Here is a 19,519-nt window from a genome sequence, read left to right on the forward strand (position 1 = left end):
TTCAGACGAGCCATTTTTAGAGATTGTTGCCAAGCCAGTTGTCCCATTTCCATCGAAGGCCGGAAGACAGGCTATGGTCCGGCTGGACTTACTGACCACAAGAGAACTTTCATAAGGTCTACATTTGTGGAGTCAGTGGTTCTGTATTTTATTACCTGACATTCTGGGTGGGGTTCCACCTTTCGGATGGCAGTTCTCCACTTTGTGGGTCATCTACAGGTGGGTGAAGAATTGAAATACATACATCTCCATTCTGCAAGACAGAGGTGAAAGATTCAGGAAACATTAGCAGTATTATTGCACTAACAATTTGGAACACCACGCTTGAGGACTGGTTGACCAAGTGCTTTCAGCCAGTTGGGATAGTTCCTGGGCAATTTCACCCAAGGAAAGATCAAAATATTTATTAAACAGTAAATTATGGCAAACCTGTGCAGTTGTACAGGGTCAAGAACACCACCAAGTTCTTCTTTAGCCATTTTACATATTTCAAGTGGAGGCCTTTGTGCATAAAGACAACGTAAATTTGCAGTTTGTGTAAACTGGATCAGCATTCACGTTGCACTCCCCATCAGTACCCGACCCAAGCCGGGGAAGTAACAATCTAACCAGCAGACCAAATTTGGTGATGAATCCTGGTCACATGCCACCTGAGGCACACTGCGCATATGCTAAGAAGTAGACTAATAAACAACAGGGTGGATGCTTTAAAAAAAAAAGTAAGAGGAATCTAATTTAGTGTAAAGGTTATATTTAGTTGCAAGTCAAAATACTTTAATGGCTACCAACCAATGAGAATCAACCTCTCTTTAGGAAAATACAGTAGAATCTCAGAACACCATAGTTACAAACTGACCAGTCAACCACACACCTCATTAGGAACCAGAAGTATGCAATCAGGCAACATCAGATAGGGAAAAAACCCACCAAATACAGTGAACTACTAGAAAAAGAAAAAGGGAAAGTTTAAAAAAAGATTTGACAAGGTAAGGAAACTGTTTCTGTGCTTATTTCATTTAAATTAAGATGGTTAAAAGCAGGATTTTTCTTCTGCATAATAAAGTTTCAAAGCTGTATTAAGTCAGTGTTCAGCTGTAAACTTTTGAAAGAATAACTGTAATGTTTTGTTCAGAGTTACAAACATTCTTCATTCCTGAAGTGTGCGTAACTGAGGGTCTACTATAACTTAAAAAAACACAAATGCAAAATAAGATTAAGATTTAAATCAAAGTTTCCTGCTTACTGATTTAAATCATGAATTAAAACCACTCATTAAGTGATCTGATTTAAAACAATCCACCCTACTACACAACACTGCAATTTCTATTCAAGATGTTTAACCATTTTGAATTGCTGCAGTCTTTAAAGAAAGACAGAAGGTAACAAATACCAAAAGTCACATAAGTCCCCCAAAAATCTACAGTTTATAAGGGGACTGATATAAAAATAGTCAACTGCAGTCACAGGGGATCCCAGGCATGACAAGAAGTTTTACGTAGCTCCAAAGGGCCACTGAAATATCCAGCTAAATCACTGAATCCCTAGGAGAACACAGTGGCCTCCTCATAAACTTACATTACTTTGCTTCCTTTTGAGAGAATAAAACGTGAGGGGACTACCGAGAATTTTAGAAAGTATAAAATGGCACTCTCTCGGTTAGCAAAAACTCCAGAGGGATTACAATATGAAACTTTTGAAAGTACAGGTTAAGATCTCAGATCACCACAACTAGAAGTCACACACCTGCAAAGAAGTCTGTAAACATAAGACCATTCACATTTGCTCCCTCATCCAAGCTGGCTCACTTCCTGTCGTGAGCAACTGACCACCACCCCCATGCTAAAGTGCTCAGCTGAGTTTGCCATTCTATCCTAACCCAGGGAATCACAGCAGTACTCCCTCATTGGGAGCAGAGTAAACTGACCAGATAGCATGATGCCCTCCTAAATGGGCTCCGGCACCATGCAGAGGAGAGAAACAGAAGAGATGCTCTCAGAGGGTTACACAGGCTCCCTCCCAGCATCCCAGAGGAAGAAAGAGGTACTTTCGCAGCACATAATTACACCCTTACAGGCATATAGTCCTTTTAATCTATGGCCCAACTCCAAATGATACAAACAGGAACTATGCATGGATTTAAAGCTTTATATTGCCCTGTGGTTTGTGATCTCTTCTATGGGACAGACTGAACACTGATTCATTATGGACCACCACAGTCCTGTGGCATACCACAAAGATTAACTCACACTATAGTGGCATTATTCAGTGGAGGCAAAGCCTATTAAATATGATTAGGTGGAACGTCAATTTTTTTGGCATTTCCTCAAAAAATGAGAAGGAAGTTTGTTACTTAATTTCATTTCTGATTCTCAGATTAACTCAAGGAAAAGCCCAGTTTTTTGCCACCCTCAGTAATGTTCCCTGTTCGCATAACCGCCCCCTTCTTTGGCATGAAACACGTTACAAGTGGATTTAGGCAGATAAAAATAAACATTTTAAATTAAGTTTCAAATTATGACAATCTGCATTAAGACCCTGATTTACTAAATATTTTTAAACGTAAATGACTTTAAACAGTACATGTTTGTTACCAAGTTTTAAAGACAAAGTGAGACAACTGAACTGGTGGAAGTCACTGGCTACGCACCTGAGACCAGAAACTAAATGCTAAACTACTGTTTGACAGCAGTAGCCTCTTCTGCAGCTGCTGAAAGAATACTTGCTTCATTTCAGTTTATTCGATTAGTTTAGGTTCAAATACTAGTTCATTCAAAAAAGTTAAGAAAAACTAGGAGTTGGAAAAAAACAAACAAAAAAACCAAACAAACAGGAAAGCTGGTTTTCCTCTTCCAAACTATCAATAAAAACTAGGTATGAGATCTACTAATTTTAAGATCTTGAAGGACATGGTAACCAGAAACAATCAGCCAGCTCAATTCATTAACTACAGCTAGTACTTCCCTTGCTTAATAAAAATCAGTTTTAAAGCAAAGCATGTTTTGATAAACTTTCTGAAAATGTTTGTGCATCCAGCATATCTAAGATACTTTAGTAATAACAAGTTTTAAATTTTAAAATGCTGTTTGTGCATTTTTAGTTTCCAAATACAGCTTTACAAATCAAATTTTAAAAATTTACTAAAAACACACACATTCACCTTCTTCTATTATAAAATTTAAGAATCTGAGTAAAGTAAGCTATATAAAATTGCTTAAATCAATATAGTGTATCCTCCCAGCTAGCAAAGAGCAGCACCAAATGTAGCATTAAGGCTATCTTTAGTTGCCTAGCAACAGCTTTTAATGGTTACCAATGAAAAAAAATCGGCCTCTCTTTAGGGAAAAGAACATATATAAATACAAACCAAGATTAAAACAGATTTAAATAAAAAAGTTTCCTGCTTCCTTGTTTAAATCATGACTGAAATTGGTCACTTAAATCACTTGGCTTTAGAAATCAATCTATCCTGCACAGACATAAATGCATTCCTGGATCTGAACTTAAACAACTTGGGGTCTCACGGGTTCTAATCAGGTTGGCAGAGCACTCAGGTCAGGGACCTTGGCTGTGGAACTCCCATTCAGAAATGTTTGCCAATACGCCTTGGTGGCAGTCACTGATCTTCTCAGCCTCACTGGGGGCTTCTTCTTAGCATCTAGAGGCTCAGATGCTCACCTAAAAACCAGTAGAACTTAGTTGTTTTGTTATTTTCCACTTTTGGTCAGGGAAGTAATGCCTTGTGGCTGTTTTAGTCACTTTAGAGCAGGGGTTCTCAAACTGGGGGTCGGGATCCCTCGGGGGTCATGAGGTTATTACATGGGGGGCGGGAATCACAAGCGGTCAACCTCCACCCCAAGCCCCACTTTGCCTCCAGCATTTATAATGGTGTTAAAGTGTTTTTAATTTGTATGGTGGGGGGGTCACACTCAGAGGCTGCTATGTGAAAGGGGTCCCCAGTACAAAAGTCTGAGAGCCAGTGCTTTAGAGCTACTAGACAAAGCCAGCGGTGCTGAGTACAGGAGGGAATGCCACATATGAGAAGTTAGTTCCTCAGCAGTAGATTTTATTTTGTATAATGGAGAGTGTCACCTGGCTTGGACAGTCCCTCCCTATTACAGCAATGTTTTCCCAAGTAAATGTAAGCTTCTAGATGTTGTATTAATCCTACGGCCCACAAGGGTTTGATTAGTGTTTTCTATTCTTTATGTAGTTTCACCTCTGAAGTCTCGTGTCAGAGCGCAGTGCTGCTGTAGTTCAACAAAGCGAGTCTGAACTCAGCAAAAAGCCTCCAGAGTGATGGAGTGAGCTGGTCTAACCCACAAGTCGTATTCAGACTAGCAACTATTTGGTGGAACAGAAGAGTGGGAAAGGAGAAGTTCTTTTTTCCAGCACTCAAAAGTGGTGGGAAGTTTAACACATCACATACACTCAGCTTCAAGCTTTAGACAGAAGAGAGGGAGTTCAGAGAAGAACAAAAGTGAATAGGGGCCCGTAAGGATTAAGAGATTTTAAACCCATTTAAATGTAGGTAAGGGGACATGAAAACATGATAAATATTTGAAACCTGTAAACAGAGGATGGAAAGGACCTGAGGATTGCGTAACGGGGTATAACTAAAATAACTGGATGTAATACAAGGGAAAAATTAGACTGAATATTAGGAAAAAAACTTCCTGAGAGTTAGTTGTATTAAACAGACTTATTTAAACTTATTTCTCATGGCAAATTGAAGCCGCATTGCTTGGGGCATTAGAAATTGGACTTAACCATAGCATTGTCAAGATTGTGGACTAGATGGCCTAACAGAAGCTCAATATAGAAAATAGCTATTATTCCTACCAGGGTATAATTGAATTAAGGTTTACTTTTATGTCTTCCTCACACTACTGTAATCAGAACTCTGTCTCTGACACCTCCCCATGTGCGTTCGTCAGCAACTGAATATTTGGTTCCTTTTGTCTGCGTACCTGGATTCAGTCCACTCTTGATAGCAGCATGGATTCACATGCAACTGTAAGTGTCCCAGTTTCTCCTCATGTTAAATCAATTAGTCTTGCAGTACACACAACAGCCAGCAAACTGAACTACTACTTCAGATTCTTTTGATTTCAGGAAGCTTCATAGTCCTTAGTTACACATATATGCAAGCTGTGAAAGTAAAAACTCTTTTCTCAAAAAATGACCTCCAAAAACAAGAACACAGTTTTAGGCTAGTTTCTTCCTTCAGTTATAAGAATGCCATTTTTTCCCCACTCTCAACGACTGGGGAAAGATCCTTCTACTTCAACCCAAGAAGGGTTTAAAAAAAACTTTGGGGATTCAGATAACTGAACGGGCACATCCTCACATGCCCAAGTAATGCCCTCACTTCCTGCATGAAGATTTGGGGATTGTGAATCCACAGCTAAACCCACTCCCTATTCAGTATGGATTAGTTTTTATTAGGGCTGTTGATTAATTGCAGTTAACTCACGCGATTAACTCAAAAAAATTGTGATGACAGTTTTAATTGTGCTGTTAAACAATAGAATACCAATTGAAATTTATTATATATTTTGGCTGTTTTTCTACATTTTCAAATATATTGATTTCAATTACAACACAGAATACAAAGTAGACAGTGCTCATGTATTTTTTCATTACAAATATTTGTACTGTAAAAATGTTAAACAAAAGGAATAGTATTTTTCAATTCACCTCATGCAAGTACTGAAGTGCAATCTCTTTATCATGAAAGTGCAACTTACAAATGTAAGGTTTTTTTGTTACATAACTGCACTCAAAAACCAATATAAAAACTTCAGAACCTACAAATCCACTAAGTCCTACTTCTTGTTCAGCCAGTCACTAAGACAAACAAGTTTGTTTACATTTACAGGATAATGCTGCCCACTTCTTATTTACAGTGTCACCAGAAAGTGAGAACAGGCGTTTGCATGGTAGGCTTTTGTAGTTGGCATTGCAAGGTATTTACGTGCCAGATTTACTAAACTTTCATGTGCCTCTTCATGCTTCGGCCACCATTCCAGAGGACATGGTTCCACACTGATGACGCTCATTAAAAAAATGTGTCAATTAAATTTGTGACTGAACTCCTTGGGGAAGAATTGTATGTCCGCTGCTTTGTTTTACCCGCATTCTGCCATATATTTCATGTTACAGCAGTCTCAGATGATGACCAGCACGTTTGTTTTAAGAACACTTTCACTGCAGACTTGACAAAACACAAAGAAGATACCAATGTGAGATTTCTAAAGATAGCTACAGTACTTGACCCAAAGTTTAAGAATTTGAAGTGCCTTCCAAAATCTGAGAGGGAGGAGGTGTGGAGCCTGCTTTCAGAAGTCTTAAAAGAGCAACTCTGATGTGGAAACTACAGAACCTGAACCACCAAAAAAGAAAAATCAAACTTCTGCTTTTGGCATCTGACACTGCTTTGGATTATCATCAAGCAGAACGCATCATCAGCATGGACACATGTCCTCTGGAATGGTGGTTGAAGATGAAGGGACATAGGAAGATGAGGGGAGATATGATTGCTCTCTATAAATATATCAGAGGGATAAATAACGGAGAGGGAGAGGAATTATTTAAGCTCAGTACCAATGTGGACACAAGAACAAATGGATATAAACTGGCCACCAGGAAATTTAGACCAGAAATTAGACGAAGGTTTCTAACCATCAGAGGAGTGAAGTTTCGGAACAGCCTTCCAAGGGAAGCAGTGGGGGCAAAAGATCTATCTGGCTTTAAGATTAAACTCAATAAGTTTATGGAGGAGATGGTATGATGGGATAACATGGTTTTGGTAATTAAATATTCATGGTAAATAGGCCCAATGGCCTGTGATGGGATATTAGATGGGGTGGGATCTGAGTTACCCAGGAAAGAATTTTCTGTAGTATCTGGCTGATGAATCTTGCCCATATGCTCAGGGTTTAGCTGATCGCCATATTTGGGGTCGGGAAGGAATTTTCCTCCAGGGCAGATTGGAAGAGGCCCTGGAGGTTTTTCGCCTTCCTCTGTAGCATGGGGGGGGTCACTTGCTGAAGGATTCTCTGCTCCTTGAAGTCTTTAAACCACGATTTGAGGACTTCAGTAGCACAGACATAGGTGAGAGGAGTGGTGGGTGAAATTCTGTGGCCTGCGTTGTGCAGGAGGTCAGACTAGATGATCATAATGGTCCCTTCTGACCTAAATATCTATGAATCTTTACCGCAACTAACATATAAATATCTTGCAACACTGGCTACAACAGTGCCACGCAAACACCTGTTCTCATAGAATCATAGAATATCAGGGTTGGAAGGGACCCCAGAAGGTCATCTAGTCCAACCCCCTGCTCGAAGCGGGACCAAGTCCCAGTTAAATCATCCCAGCCAGGGCTTTGTCAAGCCTGACCTTAAAAACCTCTAAGGAAGGAGATTCCACCACCTCCCTAGGTAACGCATTCCAGTGTTTCACCACTTTCAGGTCATATTGTAAACAAGAAGCGGGCAGAATTATCTCCTGCAAATGTAAACAAACATGTTCAGACAAACAAGAAGTAGGACCGAGTGGACTTATAGGCTCTAAAGTTTTACATAGTTTTATTTTTGAATGCAATTTTTTTTTACGTAATTCTACTTTTGTAAGTTCAACTGTCATAATAAAGAGATTGCACTACAGTACTTGTATTAGGCTTGAAAAATACTATTTCTTTTGGTTTTTTACAGTGAAAATATTTTTAATCAAAAATATAAAGTGACTACTGTACATTTTGTATTCTGTGTTGTAACTGAAATCAATATATTTGAAAATGTAGAAAACATCCAAATATATTTAAATAAATGGTGTTCTATTATTAACACAATTAATTACAATTATATTTTTTAATTGCTTGACAGACCTAATTTTTAATTGGTCTTACGGGTCACAAAATCCAGTGCTGTTGAAGCAGAGCTCTGAGAAAGATATTTTAAAAATTTGAAACAGGAGATAAAACAAGAGGAGGCGGCAAAAGTTGGAAGATTTTCCAAATGACACAATAAGGATACCAACCACCATGTATTATCTGAACCCAGGATAGTCCTTCGCATAAGAAAGCAGCCCCCCTCCTCAGCATCAAGAAATTAATATGGAGTATAATCTTATTTGCCAGTGCAGATTTGGAAAAGCCACTAGTCAAACAGTTAAGACTAAGCCATTAGCTCAATAACTAACCTCCAATCTAGAGAGATTACTGAGAAGAAAACGTTTAAGACCATTTGTTCAGGACTGGTCATTCAGGAGCAGCACAATGTACTTCAATGTTGGAGTAAGGGCATTTAAGTCCAAGACTTGGGCTGGAGTCCTCATTCCTTAAGAGATCCAAGAAGTGTGCTCAGACCCTGGGAAGGAATGCCTCCCTCATTTTCCATTGAGCCCATTAAGCAGAAGCATAAGTGAATATCATTCATCCTAGGAAAGACTGTATTAAGGCCACTGTTGAAAGAAGGGAGGGTTTACAAGGGGGTGGAGGCAGTATCCTTTGAGTGCATTTATTTCTCATGAGAGAGGACTGGCAAGACAAAAAATTAAGAACAGAAATTTTGTTAAGAATAGTCAAAGGTGAAAAGGTTCCCCAGGGATTTCTCTGGACTCCTCCACTAAAGGCCAATCTAAAATTTCAGAATAGGCTCTGAACTTCCAAACAAGACTTCGGAAGTTAGGTACTTCTGTGACATGCACACAGTGTCAAACATAGAATGTTGCTCCAAGGTCTCCACTGGCAAAGGCTTTACAGACTAAAATGCTCTAAGAAAAAGTACAGGTCATAAAAAGAAGGAAGATAAATAGTTTCCAAAAGAATCCAGAAATCCACACTAGGTGTCACATTTGTTTGCACTGACGAAGTGCTGGACCTGCCTAGAGCTGCTTCTGGGATAGGTCTCATGATGCCTGATGCAGACTTCTAAATTCCTTAACCCAAGACCAATAATTAAGACTGACATGGTACTTGAAAGATCATCAGGAAGTGTGACATACTGAAACTAGAGAGGGCCTTTTTACTAACTGCTGAAGAGGCTAGATCGACCATTGTAATTATATCATGAAATGATCTACAATACTGTTAGTGATGAAGAGTAAGGATTTTTTGGGGAGCAAGGGAGAACATAACTGGAGGGAAGAGCATTCACATTTAGTTAAACGTGAGGCAAGCTTTCCCCATACATTTGAAAATCTCATCTCTCTAGCTTGGGGTTGTATACTGTGTAAGTCCCAATAGCTGCCTATTTATTGCTTTAATATAAAAGGAAAAACAGCTTCAAAATAAGCTATTTAATTTTAATCTAAAGTTAACTGTCCATCAAATTTCTGACCAAACTGTCAGATAAAAAGTTGATTGGAGAAATTGTCAGTCATTAGTAAGATCCCACACGAATCTGGATGGAAAAAAAGCTGGTAACTGCCAACATTCCAAGCAACAACAGAACTTCACAACTGTGGTAAATCTGAGGCAGTTACAACTGCGGTTATCCGCCAGGGTTGAACACCACTCTCTGAATTAGAGTGCCTACCAGAATACAAAGCCTTACGCTATAACAGCTAGAACGTAGCTTAATTGTGACTAAAGACAAGCAAACGTTGAATGCATTACATAAGTCTCAAAACTAAAACCATGTCTCTAGTACACCTGAAGAGAAAAAGCACCACTAAAAGTATCTTACCTCATAAATGTTGGGGTGCCACATTTTGGTCAGGAATCTGAAGGTAGGCGGTGAATATGGATAGTCGATAGGAAATTTAATGTGAGCCTGCAACAAATAAAATTAATCTCAGTTTTCATGTAACAGAATGCATGGAGACCAGCAAACTAATCCATGTTAGTCTTTCACACTGGAAGGTTTGGGGGCCAAAGTGATTTCAGTCTTAAGGAAACAAAGTTGATCATTTTCTGTTAGTGCTTTAATGGACATTAGGCACCTGACAAATCTACAAAGTTTAGCTCCATTATTGGGTCTTGTGAGCAGACTGGTACTTGAACAGGAGAATTTGAAGATCAGGACTGAGGTTCATTGGACTGGCAATCCCTGTAATATAGAGGGAAAGACAAGGAAGCAACTGTCTCAACTTCATGTAGCTCTAACTCGAGTCAAAGTCCCGAGATGTCTTAATTAACTGTTGTAAAAAAAATCACTGAATTAAAAATCACTGAAGAATTCAGTGGCCAATATTATCAGTTTCCTTTTTTAAAATCTCAAAACAGGTTAAGTTTTTTGGCCCCAGCAGGATGAATTTTCTAGTGTTCCAAGCACATTAGTGGGGCTAACTAAAGAACATTTACATCAATACCTGTGCACTGCACAAACCAATGCGTCTGAATAGGCACAAGGAATATTTGTTGGCAGTTTTGAAGGACTTGGTTGGTGGAGGAAGTAGAAATTCTACTTCAAGCAGACTAACCTGTCTACCAAGCGGAGTATTTATATTACACTTGATGCCATGGCATTTGAGCCCTTCACAAATTCAGATATTAGGAGGCTTACATGTCGCAGAGCTGTGTAATCCTGCCACATAAACCAGAATCTTGATAACAGAATTTTATTATACTAATGTGGGTTAGCATGCCCATAGCATTAGATGGGCATCTTTTTAACAAACAAAAAGTAACAAATAGACCTTTAGATGTTAACTAGATAGATTCTAGTTACAGTTAAAACTAGAGGTAGGTACAAATTAGTGTCTTAAAACTCACTCTTAAGGTTTGGTAAGGAGGCGAGGTGCGCTGAAATAAAAACCTAGCATGTTTTGCAATTCAGGCTCCTCTAGTTTAAAGCAAAACCAGCACTCTCAGTAGCTTGAATTTAAGCACCTTTACAGAGCGTCCACGTACAGGTAGACAGCATGTGTTATGGAAGTACAGTAGTGTCAGATCCTAAGCAGAGGTGGTTTACTGGAATATACACTTAGAAAAATGCTAACTGGATGTTCACAATATAACGCAACAATGATCATCAGTCAGCAGTCTAAGCCCATTCAACTCCTGGTTCGGACATTTTATTAGAACAAGAGAGAAAAGTAGTGTTCAAGAGTCCAAATTAAATCCAGAAATAAAAAATCCAAGGTTGAGCTAGATAGAAAGCTTGCTTACAGCTGGTCAGAATAACTATCAGTGGGCAACAACATCTTAACATGCTGCTGGGCATGTCCAAGACAACTTCAGCCTAAGTTTTCTTTGCTTTTTGTGCCTTCAACTTGGAGCCTTACATGTATTTAAATGCAGAGCATTTTAAATTTGAAAACCAGTTTAGACAGGTCTATTTAACTTTGACAGGCACTTTCCCACTACTATGTTGTATTGTAGTCCATCCAGAGATCACACAGATCCAAAGACAGCGCCTTTATATAAACTAGTAAGCAGTTTCTGGGTTGCATGCACAACTGTAGGGTAAACTGGGGGGCTATTTAACCACTGAACTGCTTGTTAAGACACAAACACTGCAGAATTGAACAATCTGAGTGCACTGAGTGTACAAAACCGATCCATATACACTGTAGAGCAGTGTTTCTCAAAGTACAGGTTGCGACCCAGTACTGGGTCATGGAATGTCAGACACTGCGTCGCCTTGCTGATTCAAATTATAAAGATCGTTGCCACAGAGCAGGGACCTGGAGAGGAGAGAGGTAGGGGGTGCGCAGGAACTGTGGAGGGGAGCAAGTTGGCGCTTGCAGGGCTGCTACGGGCCTCTTCCCTGGCCTCCCGGAGCGCCATGCTTCCTGCCAGCAGGGAGAGAGAGATAGGCGCCCCGCCCCGGAGCTAGCTGCTGCCAGTGGGGAGAGTGATGGGGGCGGGGGTCCTCTGGCCCTGGGACAGCTTGCCTGCACCCCAAACTCCTCATCCCTGGCCCCACCCCAGAGCCCGCACCCACAGCCAGAGCCCTCACCCCTGCATCCCAACCCTCTGCCCCAGCCGTGAGCCCTCTCCTACACCCTGAACCCCTCATCCCCAGCTCCATCCCAGAGCCCTCACCCCAAGACAGAGCCCTCACCTCCACAACCCACCCTGGACTACCTCCCACACTCCTTACCATAGGCTTACTAAGGCTAGTGTCTAGTGTTAGTTACATAAAGTGGGTTAAGATGGAATGTATTGCAATATTATGATTTTATGAAAACTAGTCAAAAGATATAATTATGTTGGGTCACAGGCATCAACAATTTTCTTCAACTGGGTCTGAGGAAAAAAGTTTGAAAACCACTGCTGTAGAGTGCCACACAACACTGTTGGGGTAGCAGATAAAAAGTATACATTAGGGAACCACTTTTTGATGTGTAGGCAACTGATAGATTTAATTTACATCGTAACCAGTCATGTCTTTACAAAAGATCAGAAAGTTACAGAATTTGGAAACAAGCAATTATTTGTTGCTCTATTTTGTTTAGCTAAATTGAAGTATTGAGTACAGAGATGTTCTAGTGTAGCAACCCAGTTACAGAAATTGGCTTTTCCACTGAATAGCTTTTTAGCACCAGAGGTCAGGATTTCACTGTGCCAGCTGTAGGTCAGAAGGATTAAGTGCACTGGGGAAACCCAAATGATCTAAAAAAATTGGGGAATTTTACAGTGATCACTTTCACCTCTCCTTCTCCTGAACATTAGCTTGAAAAGTGAAACTGAACTCTTAACCAGGACATTCATTAGAGTTTTCACAAACAGGTTTCCAGGTATTACTCAGCATTTTACTTTCTTAATAGAAGTGATCAGTTTAAAGCAGCTTTTCACCAGCTGAGCATTAATATATTTCAAGTGAATGGGTGAAGGAGACCAGGAGTTTCAGGGGCAAGCTGCCACATAGCTGGTGAAGACTCACTAATCGTCATAGCTAGGAATCCAACATCATCACAATCTGCCATTTAAAATATTTCCAAGATTAAATAAGTCAGAAGACCATATATTAAGGTCATTTTTGAGTGACAGTTTGTTACTTGTGGCAAATAAGTTTATACAACCTCTACTGACCTGTGACAAATGGAGGATATCTGGATACTTTTTACGTGACCTACCCTGAACTGGGTTAAGATAGGTTCTACTGTATATATTGTCAGAGTAGCACAGATCTGAGGCAGCATGCCTTTGGTTAAATTAGACCTAACCTCAAGTGGAATTTATTTTTAGAATGAGTACCCAGAAAGCCCCAAGATACAAATCAGGAAAAAACATAAGTTTGATATCCAACATCCCTCCCCTGTGGCCCCCCCAGCAAGCTGTTGAGCCATTTTAAGTCTACCTTACACCAACTACAGAAAGTGACCAGGGCAAATCCTAGATTTCAGAGATTTGAACACTTGACCTCCCTCACTATAGCTCTTCGAAACACTTGGGTTTTGCAAGTTCCGAGGCATGCGTTAAGAGATACTAAGGGGAAAATTAAACATCACTATGATACTATGCTTGATAAAATGGGTTGGTTGCAGATTCCATCCTATGTAATTTGACACATACAGTCTCTTCAACTAGATTGCTGACACACCACACTATGCAATTTAAATACATTTGTAGAAGCAAACTCCCTCCCAGAGCCCGCATTCCACACCCCCTGCCGGCCCTGCACCAACCAGAATATAAACCGGACTTTCAGTGAAGATCAGAAATGCCAGTTTATAGAGTTTTCCAGTTGGTGAAGTCCTGGATAAAATGGCTTTTACTGTACATTTATTTTTAAAAGAGTTTAAACTAAAAATTTCCAGTCAGTTCTTAAATGTATTCGAAGAGCTAATTAATATGTGTAGAGTGTTGTAATTACCGCTGCTTTGCATTTCTAGAATTGTCAAGTACTTACTGCATCCAAAATATTTACATACCACTGACCCCGCTATGAACAGTATTAATATCAACAGGTTACTCTATCACAACATTTAAAATTTGTTGGGGGGGGGGAGGGCATGTTTCATGCAAAAAACAAGTACTCAGAAGACTACTGAGTTGATTTTTACATGTGCAGAGGACCAGCAGCTTCCACAGCAGTCAACTGGAGCTGCAGTTGCTCAGCACCTCTGAAGAGACCATTTAAAAAAAAAAAAATTACATTCCCTATATGTTACGTCTTGCTTTTTATTCCCAACACTCTTTACAAGCTATGAACATGCAGCACCACTGAAACTTAGCTTCCTCTGAGGTTCACAACAGCAGACAGCCTAACTGAAAAAAATCTTACACTGTTCCAAGTTATGAAGTGGAGGGGGAGTGGGGCGGTTGTGCATGTCCCTGAATGTATGATGTTCCTTGCTTCTCAGAGTGTGAAGATACTAATGCACAATGAATACCCACTGCCATGCTTACACTAGAAGTAGCATTTAGTAGCTTTCCAAAAGACCACTAATTATTTCTTCATATTACAACTTACCTCATTAGCTACACAGGTTTCTTAACAGGGTGGCATGGAGGGACATGGGCAGGTGGTGGCAGTTTAAAAATATTTTGCCCACTAAGTGTTTTTATTTCTATATAAATAAAAAAATCAAACTTTTGTCTTTCTAGATACTTTCAACTCAACCTCTGCCTCCTAGAAAAGGCACTCAACTCCTGTTTGAAGAGGACTATGTTAAAGGGACCTTGGAACCTTTCAGTTTGCACCCCCAGCATCAACACAGAAGAGTTACAGCACAGCACTTGATCGCACATAGCTATTCACATCCCTGTAGTCCAAACAAGCCCTTAGTCTCCATCTATGTCAACTGTTTTATTGCAAGAAGTAGTCAGTAAAACCCGTTTAAAAAACAAACCTTACTACACAAAGTTATTGCTGTTCAGGTAAGCTCAGCAGAAAGCATAAAACTCAAGCATGTTAGCTTATGCACCTCATACGTAAGATGATACTGTAAGGGCTACTATTGTAACAAATTTATTTCTTTAGTTCGGTGGTTCTCAACCTTTCCCGATTACTGTATCCCTTTCAGAAGTTTGATTTGTCTTGTGTACCCCAAGTTTCATTTCACTTAAAAAACAACTTGCCTACAAAATGAGACCTAAAAGTACAAAAAAGTCACCACACACTATTACTGAAAAATTACTTATTTTCATTTTTACCATATAATTATAAAATCAATTGAAATATAAATACTGTACTTACATTTCAGTGTATAGTATATAGAGCAGTATAAACAAGTCATTGTCTGTATGAAATTTTAGTTTGTCATGACTTCACAGGTGCTTTTTATGTAACCTGTTGTAAAACTAGGCAAGTATCTACATGAGCTGATGTACCCCCTGGAAGACCTCTGTATATCCCCAGGGGCACATGTACCCTTGGTTGAGAACTACTACTTTAGGTTTATCACACAGCATGCACAACTGTCAACCAATAGTTTGGATTACATCCAATTCCTTCGTGTGTAAAGGACTTAACCACTATTAAGGCCCAAAGTGCCTGTTTACAGAAAGCGTTATCGCAACAATCAAATGTTTGTTAATTTTAAATTTTCACTTAAATACACGTATTTGACGTTTCCCAGCAGTTAACTGGAATATTGGCACTGATGATTTCCCTCTTCTGTCCCACAGTATTCTAATGCTATCAGTAACCCAGTCTTTCCGCACCAAAACAAAAAAAAATTAAAGCAACTTGGTACTCATCCATTTGCCCAATGCAAATTAAAATGTTTTCATCTTCATAAGTGTGGGCAGATTGTGCCAGAGTAACTCAAGATTTTAAAATAGATGGGAAATTCCCATCTGGACAACCGAAAGTTTGGGTATTTCAGCTGAGAGAAACTAAGGCAGAGAATCCCCATCAATGATTTATTATGTACTGGCAGAGTCTTCAGTAATCTGCGCATATCAGACCATGGGACTAGTTCTCAAATATCAGGTTTCAGAGTAGCAGCCGTGTTAGTCTGTATTCGCAAAAAGAAAAGGAGGACTTGTGGCACCTTAGAGACTAACAAGTTTATTTGAGCTCATAAATTTGTTAGTCTCTGAGGTGCCACAAATACTCCTTTTCTCAAATATCAGTCGCCAAAGTATACATCGTACTTCTACAGATACACACTTATTTTTAACATAGGTAAACAGTGCAGTGACCACTGAGTATGCTGCAAATAAGCAGGAAACTCAGGCTTCCAACTATACACCTTGTTTTCAGCAGCTGCATTCTAGAGGAAAGCCTTCAGCCAAAATGGCTGTATCTGCATGGCACATTCTTAACATGAGGCACAAGGCCAACAGAAGTACAGGAACTATACAAACCAGTGCTGCGTTAATTTTAACATCTAATCCCACAAAATGCCTTTTAATGCTGGCTGGTACATCACACCTTTTTAAAACTCACCTAATGGATTTTCTCTTCCACATTAAGCCTGGATTATTGAAATGTTTTCCAGGATGTAGTATTAAACCACTACATTTAGTGGTCATCTTAAGTATTAACAGCCCATTTAGCAAGCCAGTCAAGAAGCGAAATCACCTTGATGCTGTCCAACTTCAGAACCTACAAGACCAGCATTACTATTAAAACTAACTAGGCAGACTTGCCATTAACACAAAGTAGTGGGTCACACACTTTGTGGCTTGTGTAGGCCAAGCTCACTAAAACACAGCAGGGACTCCTTGCATCCTTACATTCCAACCAACAAGCTCTCTGTATTGCCACCCTCCCAATCCCCCTCTATTTCAGGGACTGTAAAATTTACCCACTTCGTCTGATGCTTTGGCTTTTGCCCCTCCATTCTTCCTTAATAGGGTCCTGCCTTCTCCCCACCATACCTGGGGATCTGTCTCCTCCTACCCATTTCCATCTCCCACCACAGCAGGGGTTCTGTTCCCTCCATTCCCACCTTCCCCCATGCCAGTGGCTTAGTGTCTCCCCCCAACCCCGGATTGGAAAGGAGGAGTGGATGACTGGTGTCCTACCCTTACAGATCAGGAAGGGCACTAGTAGAGAGGACACTTCATTCCTTCCTCACTTCTTCTGGGTGTCCCTGCTGGCTGAGAATCCACCTCACAGAGCTTTCAGCAGGGAGAACACTGATTTCTCTGTCTCGGAGAGAAGTCACCCAGGGCATCACATGCTAAATACTATCAGGACCACAAGCAGAGGGATTGTTATGCTAGAAGGCACTAAATGGCTGCCAGACACCAGTTGTTTGATCTAGAGACAACTCAGAGGTACTTGAAGCAGTGACTGTGCTAAACAGATGACAGCAGCTCCATGTATCGCCCATTTCCCCTAAAAACAATTGCATTCTGCTCATTGATGCCTAGAACATTCCCTGGAATTTTGGAATTGATCCGATGTGGCATTCAAAAGCTATTGCATTACACACAGAAATGCTGTCAAGTTGAGTGCAACGTCTTTGCAAGCCTCAACAATAAAAAGTTGTTCCAAGTGATGTATGTAGTGAACTATACACCAACTTTTCACCTCTGGCCCCTAAGTTTCAAGTCCTTATTGAAATCATACCCGAACATGAGTTCCCAGTATAGCACCTGACTGCACCCATAATTTACTTCACTTTTCAGACACATCACGTAAGTACAAGCAGAAAGCACCAAGACAGTTCTATTACAGACAGCTTGGCTTTCAGCTATGCATATTAGAAAAAAAATAAGTGGTTGAATGAATACAAACAAGACAGCCAAATTAGTTCTGGGAATCCTGAATGAACATGCCCATTGCATAGAACTAGAAAGCAACTACTTAACGCAGGGTATGCACTCCCAAAGATAACCCATAAAGGAAAAAATTGGGTTTGTATCATGTTTTGCCGCTTTATGATTATAAAGGTGGCCTGCAATTCTCAGTCTAATCTGGAAGACTAGAGATCTAGTGAAACAAAACATCACAGGAAATGAAAATTAAGCTATTGAAAGGATGAAGGAATTTTTAGTCAAAACTGCTGGTTTTTGTTTACACACCACCAAAGAGTTTAACACTTCCATGATAAACCTTTGTTGAACCCCTACAACCCTTGTTCTTCTATAATTAACGTGAATGAGCTCATGATACACACAAAAACCACCTTGCCTACTGTTCCCCATCCACAAGGTCTGCTAGGGAAACCCATCCGGACACTCTTAGCATCTTCCAGGTAAAAACCCTGCCGAAAAGTGTCCTTTATACATTTTAAAATAATGAATAAACCCTTTTTTGTATAGCATTTTGTAGGTCACTTAACACAAAGTGAACCATTTATATTAAGTTACAAGCTTTTTCAGACTCGAACCATGTTACAGGTTTGCACAGAGCCAAACACAATGGAGCCCTGATTCTGATTAGAGCCTCTAGGAACTATTATAATAGCAACATCAAAATTTACAAATTAAGTTTTACTATTATTGTGTTGTAATTTGTAAATTTTACAAGCAAGAAATAGCGTATAGAAAATGCCTACTTTCAGTAAATACTAAGTCTATCTTAAATTCATATTTATGGGCAATTATGGCTTTTGTGGCTGTTAAATACTCGAATGGTTTTGGGCAGTATTAAAATAAACAGGAAATGGACAAATAAGGCAGCAAGCCTACATACTGACCAAGTTCAAAGTTACAGCTGCACAATACTTATGATAATCAGGGTAAAATATAGTCCCTGATAGAAGAATGGAGTACAAGTGATATATATTTCTCATGCGTGCGCTGTCTCTAGAGGATCTGTGTAAACTGAGCAACATTTGGTCCTTTCCTCCAAGCGTCATCAACAAGGAATGGGTGAAAATCTGAGCAGTTATTCTGTCATTTCCCTACACTAACTCAGAGAAGGAACAAATTTTTTTAAAATGTTCTCCCTTGTGTGTCAGAGGAGTCAAGCTCAGATATTTTAGCCTTCATGATGTATTACAGCCGTTAATCTTAATTTACAAACTCCTGAGCTAATCAGAAACTTAGTCTAAGGGCAAACCAGTAGAGTGTTTAGGATCTTAAAGCAGCTTTGAATTAAGTCACTTCTAACTTCGAGTGAAATTTTATTAGAGATGGTTCACAGTATTGACCAATTAAATATTGCTACTAGGTATGAATGATAGGATAGCTGATTCAAATGCTGAGTCCTCAAGGATAAACTGCTCTTGAAATACAGGAGGTCAACTAACGGCACCATCTGCAGTAAAGCTACATCTACTGTGGTAACTCATTGTCAGCATCCTTACATTACATAGGTGTTCAGCCTTAAACATAGCAAATGTATCTTAAAAATATTTTAGTTTTGACAGCTTGCTGTGGAGCTGTTTCAAATGGCAGAAGTATGCTGAAAGCAGAATGATCTACCCCCCTTGACAATAGGCCAACTGCATATTCCTGAAACCATGCCCTTCCCCTACCACGCTATTTATTCTTGTTGCTTTGTCAGCACTGGGATCAGCACATGGCTACCAGTGCCTGTATTAACCAAGCCAACTCTGCAATGCCCATTTTTCAATGCAAAGGCTTACTAGCTCAGCAATATACAATACCAATAAGAACTGGACAAAGCCAGGACCTATTGCAAAGCTGGGCTGGACTAGTGAACTGTTCAGAGAATTACATCCCAGGCTCAAAGCGAGCTATGTTCACATGCACAGTGTT

At 39.8% G+C, this 19,519-nt stretch overlaps 1 protein-coding gene across 4 annotated transcripts in view; it reads right to left on the minus strand.

Moving 5' to 3' along the window:
- The window catches only part of UBE2R2 (ubiquitin conjugating enzyme E2 R2), a 97,009-nt gene that overhangs the window by 18,616 nt on the left and 58,874 nt on the right, over positions 1-19,519 (minus strand). For 3 of the 4 annotated variants that reach the window (XM_037902315.2, XM_037902316.2, XM_037902317.2), the window contains 2 exons: positions 9,690-9,776; positions 156-253 (listed from right to left, as the gene is read on the minus strand). In XM_037902315.2, coding sequence (XP_037758243.1) covers positions 156-253; positions 9,690-9,776 — 185 coding nt within the window. The remainder of the gene's footprint in view (positions 1-155; positions 254-9,689; positions 9,777-19,519) is intronic. The other variant, XM_037902318.2, reaches the window with a different exon arrangement.

Source organism: Chelonia mydas, chromosome 5 (assembly GCF_015237465.2).
Source record: "Chelonia mydas isolate rCheMyd1 chromosome 5, rCheMyd1.pri.v2, whole genome shotgun sequence".
Lineage (NCBI taxonomy): Eukaryota > Metazoa > Chordata > Testudines > Cheloniidae > Chelonia > Chelonia mydas.